This window comes from Brassica oleracea, chromosome C4, assembly GCF_000695525.1.
Source record: "Brassica oleracea var. oleracea cultivar TO1000 chromosome C4, BOL, whole genome shotgun sequence".
Lineage (NCBI taxonomy): Eukaryota > Viridiplantae > Streptophyta > Magnoliopsida > Brassicales > Brassicaceae > Brassica > Brassica oleracea.
The window spans coordinates 49,633,714-49,635,817 of record NC_027751.1 but is presented as its reverse complement, the minus strand read 5'-3'; the positions used below and the strand labels follow the sequence as shown (position 1 = coordinate 49,635,817).

The following is a 2,104-nucleotide window of genomic DNA, read 5'->3' as shown; positions in this document are numbered from 1 at the left end:
AGATCATCAACTCTGTTCTGTAACCAACAAAAGTTTCACATTTTCTTGTTCGTATTTATTTTGAATAGTCAATTATCAATACTACAACACAAATAAACACAGGAAAAAGAACAAGAAACCAAAAAAAAAAAAGTTTTATTTCAAGTGTTCAAATAAATTTCGAGTGTTTTTTTCTAGCTTAATACTACTAATTTAAATATAATCTGTTTCAAAAGTAATAACATAAACTGTCGAGAATAGTACTAATAAATTATAATATTATGTCTAGCCTATTTGAAATAAATAATATAAACTACTTTAGAATAACACCAAAAATCTAGTAAGCCACATTAATATTCTGTTTTTGGATAAAAAGTTTCTTCAGATGCTTTATACTAACTTTTAAAGTCGGTTACTCTAAGTCAATAGATATCAAAAGTTAGGAACATTAAATACTATGTTTTGGGTCGATTCTATCAAAACACATCACATTAACTATTAACTCGTGGACCAAAAAATAATCCACACTAATTCCATTTTCTAGACAGCCTAAGTAGCACTTTCGTGTCTTACAAGGTGGGTCTGTTTGAACTTTTGCGGTAAACGTTCAAAAGTCCTACATGTGTTAGAGATTCAGTTAGTTGAATAAGTCTTTGTCTTTAGGAAATTAGTTTAGCAAACTCAGTCGAGTTAGTTCCTCATTTGTGTGTGTGTTATCAAAGTGACTCACTTTCACATGATGAACGTGAGCCGACCGGCTGTTCGTCCGGTAATTGCGGTTCCGGTGGGTCCGACAGGCGGAGCTAACGATAGACCGCCAGTGAGGATGAAAGATATTCAGGGCATGCCAGGAACAACCGGCGGCCTCATCCTCCGCCTCTCTCAGTTCGTCTCGTCTCTCATCTCCCTCTCCGTCATGCTCACCACCCCCGACTTCCACTCCTTCACCGCATTCTGGTAAAATCCAACTCTAGACCTAATGTTTTTGACAAAATATGAATATGACAAAACATATCTCTCGATTGTAACAGTGGTTTGGTTTTTGCGGTCAGCTTGCAAAGCCTGTGGAGCTTGTCTCTTTTTATCATGGACGCTTATGCTCTTTTGGTTGGAAGAAGCCTTGGGAATCACTTGGTTGTTCGATGTTTCACAGTTGGAGATGGAGTAAGAACGAAATCAACCTTAGTCTTATCTCTAACACACTCACCACTCTTTATTGTTTAAAGTTAGTTTCTACAGAGGCAACAACAAAGTGACTGTTTTGTCTATTTTTATCTCAAAACGTTGTTGGCAGATCACATGCCTACTTACGTTTGCAGCTGCATCTGCGTCTGCTGGCATAACCGTACTCATCAACGATCTTGATAGATGTGATGGCAGCCACAGCACAAGGTTCCAGACCGCTACAGCAATAGCCTTCATCAGCTGGCTTGCTGTGTTTCCTTCTTTCTCAACTTCTGGTCCTTATCCGCCCACTAATTAAATAACACACACAAGATAACATAAAGTTCCAAAAAATATATGTTTTTTTTTTTGCTTAAACAAAAGAGTGTATGTTATTTAACATTTTACCATAAAGAAAAATGTTTCCTAGTATATTGTAAAATAAAGAGAGGAGTATAACTATCGCCCAGTTCAGCTAATGTTTTGGAAACATTCAGAAAAAATACATATTCTCTCTAGGGGTGGACGAAAAAAACCGAACCGAACCGAGTCGAACCGAACCAACCGAACCAAAAACCGAACCAAAATCTATTTCAAACCATTTGGTAGAAGATTTCCCCAACCCGAATGGTTCGGTTTAAACCAAACCGAACCGAAAAACCGATGTGTTTTGTAATTATTTAAATTAAAAATATTAGTAATACAAATATGCTAAAATTCTAATACTATATCATGTATTTTCTATTTTTCATTCATTAACATATATTCTTCTAACCTAATATGTAATCATCAAAATATTTGATTTCAAAAAAGATAGAAAAGTTTGTATATTTATATTTTGTATATGTAAACGTGGATGTTAAATCTCAATCTAAAACATAATGCAAATTTTATTAAAAACAAAGTTATTCTCCACAGCGTCACATGAAAGATGATTCATTACATGCTTTTTAAAATGATA

At 34.8% G+C, this 2,104-nt stretch overlaps 1 protein-coding gene across 1 annotated transcript; it reads left to right on the top strand.

The window, feature by feature from the left end:
* Positions 1 to 700: 700 nt before the first annotated feature.
* On the top strand, positions 701 to 1,462 carry LOC106339142 (CASP-like protein 5A1). Its single transcript, XM_013777946.1, has 3 exons — positions 701 to 936; positions 1,032 to 1,143; positions 1,274 to 1,462. Exons 1-3 carry the CDS (start codon positions 716 to 718, stop codon positions 1,460 to 1,462), a joined length of 522 nt encoding a protein of 173 aa, XP_013633400.1. The 5' UTR covers positions 701 to 715.
* The last annotated feature ends 642 nt before the right edge of the window (positions 1,463 to 2,104 follow it).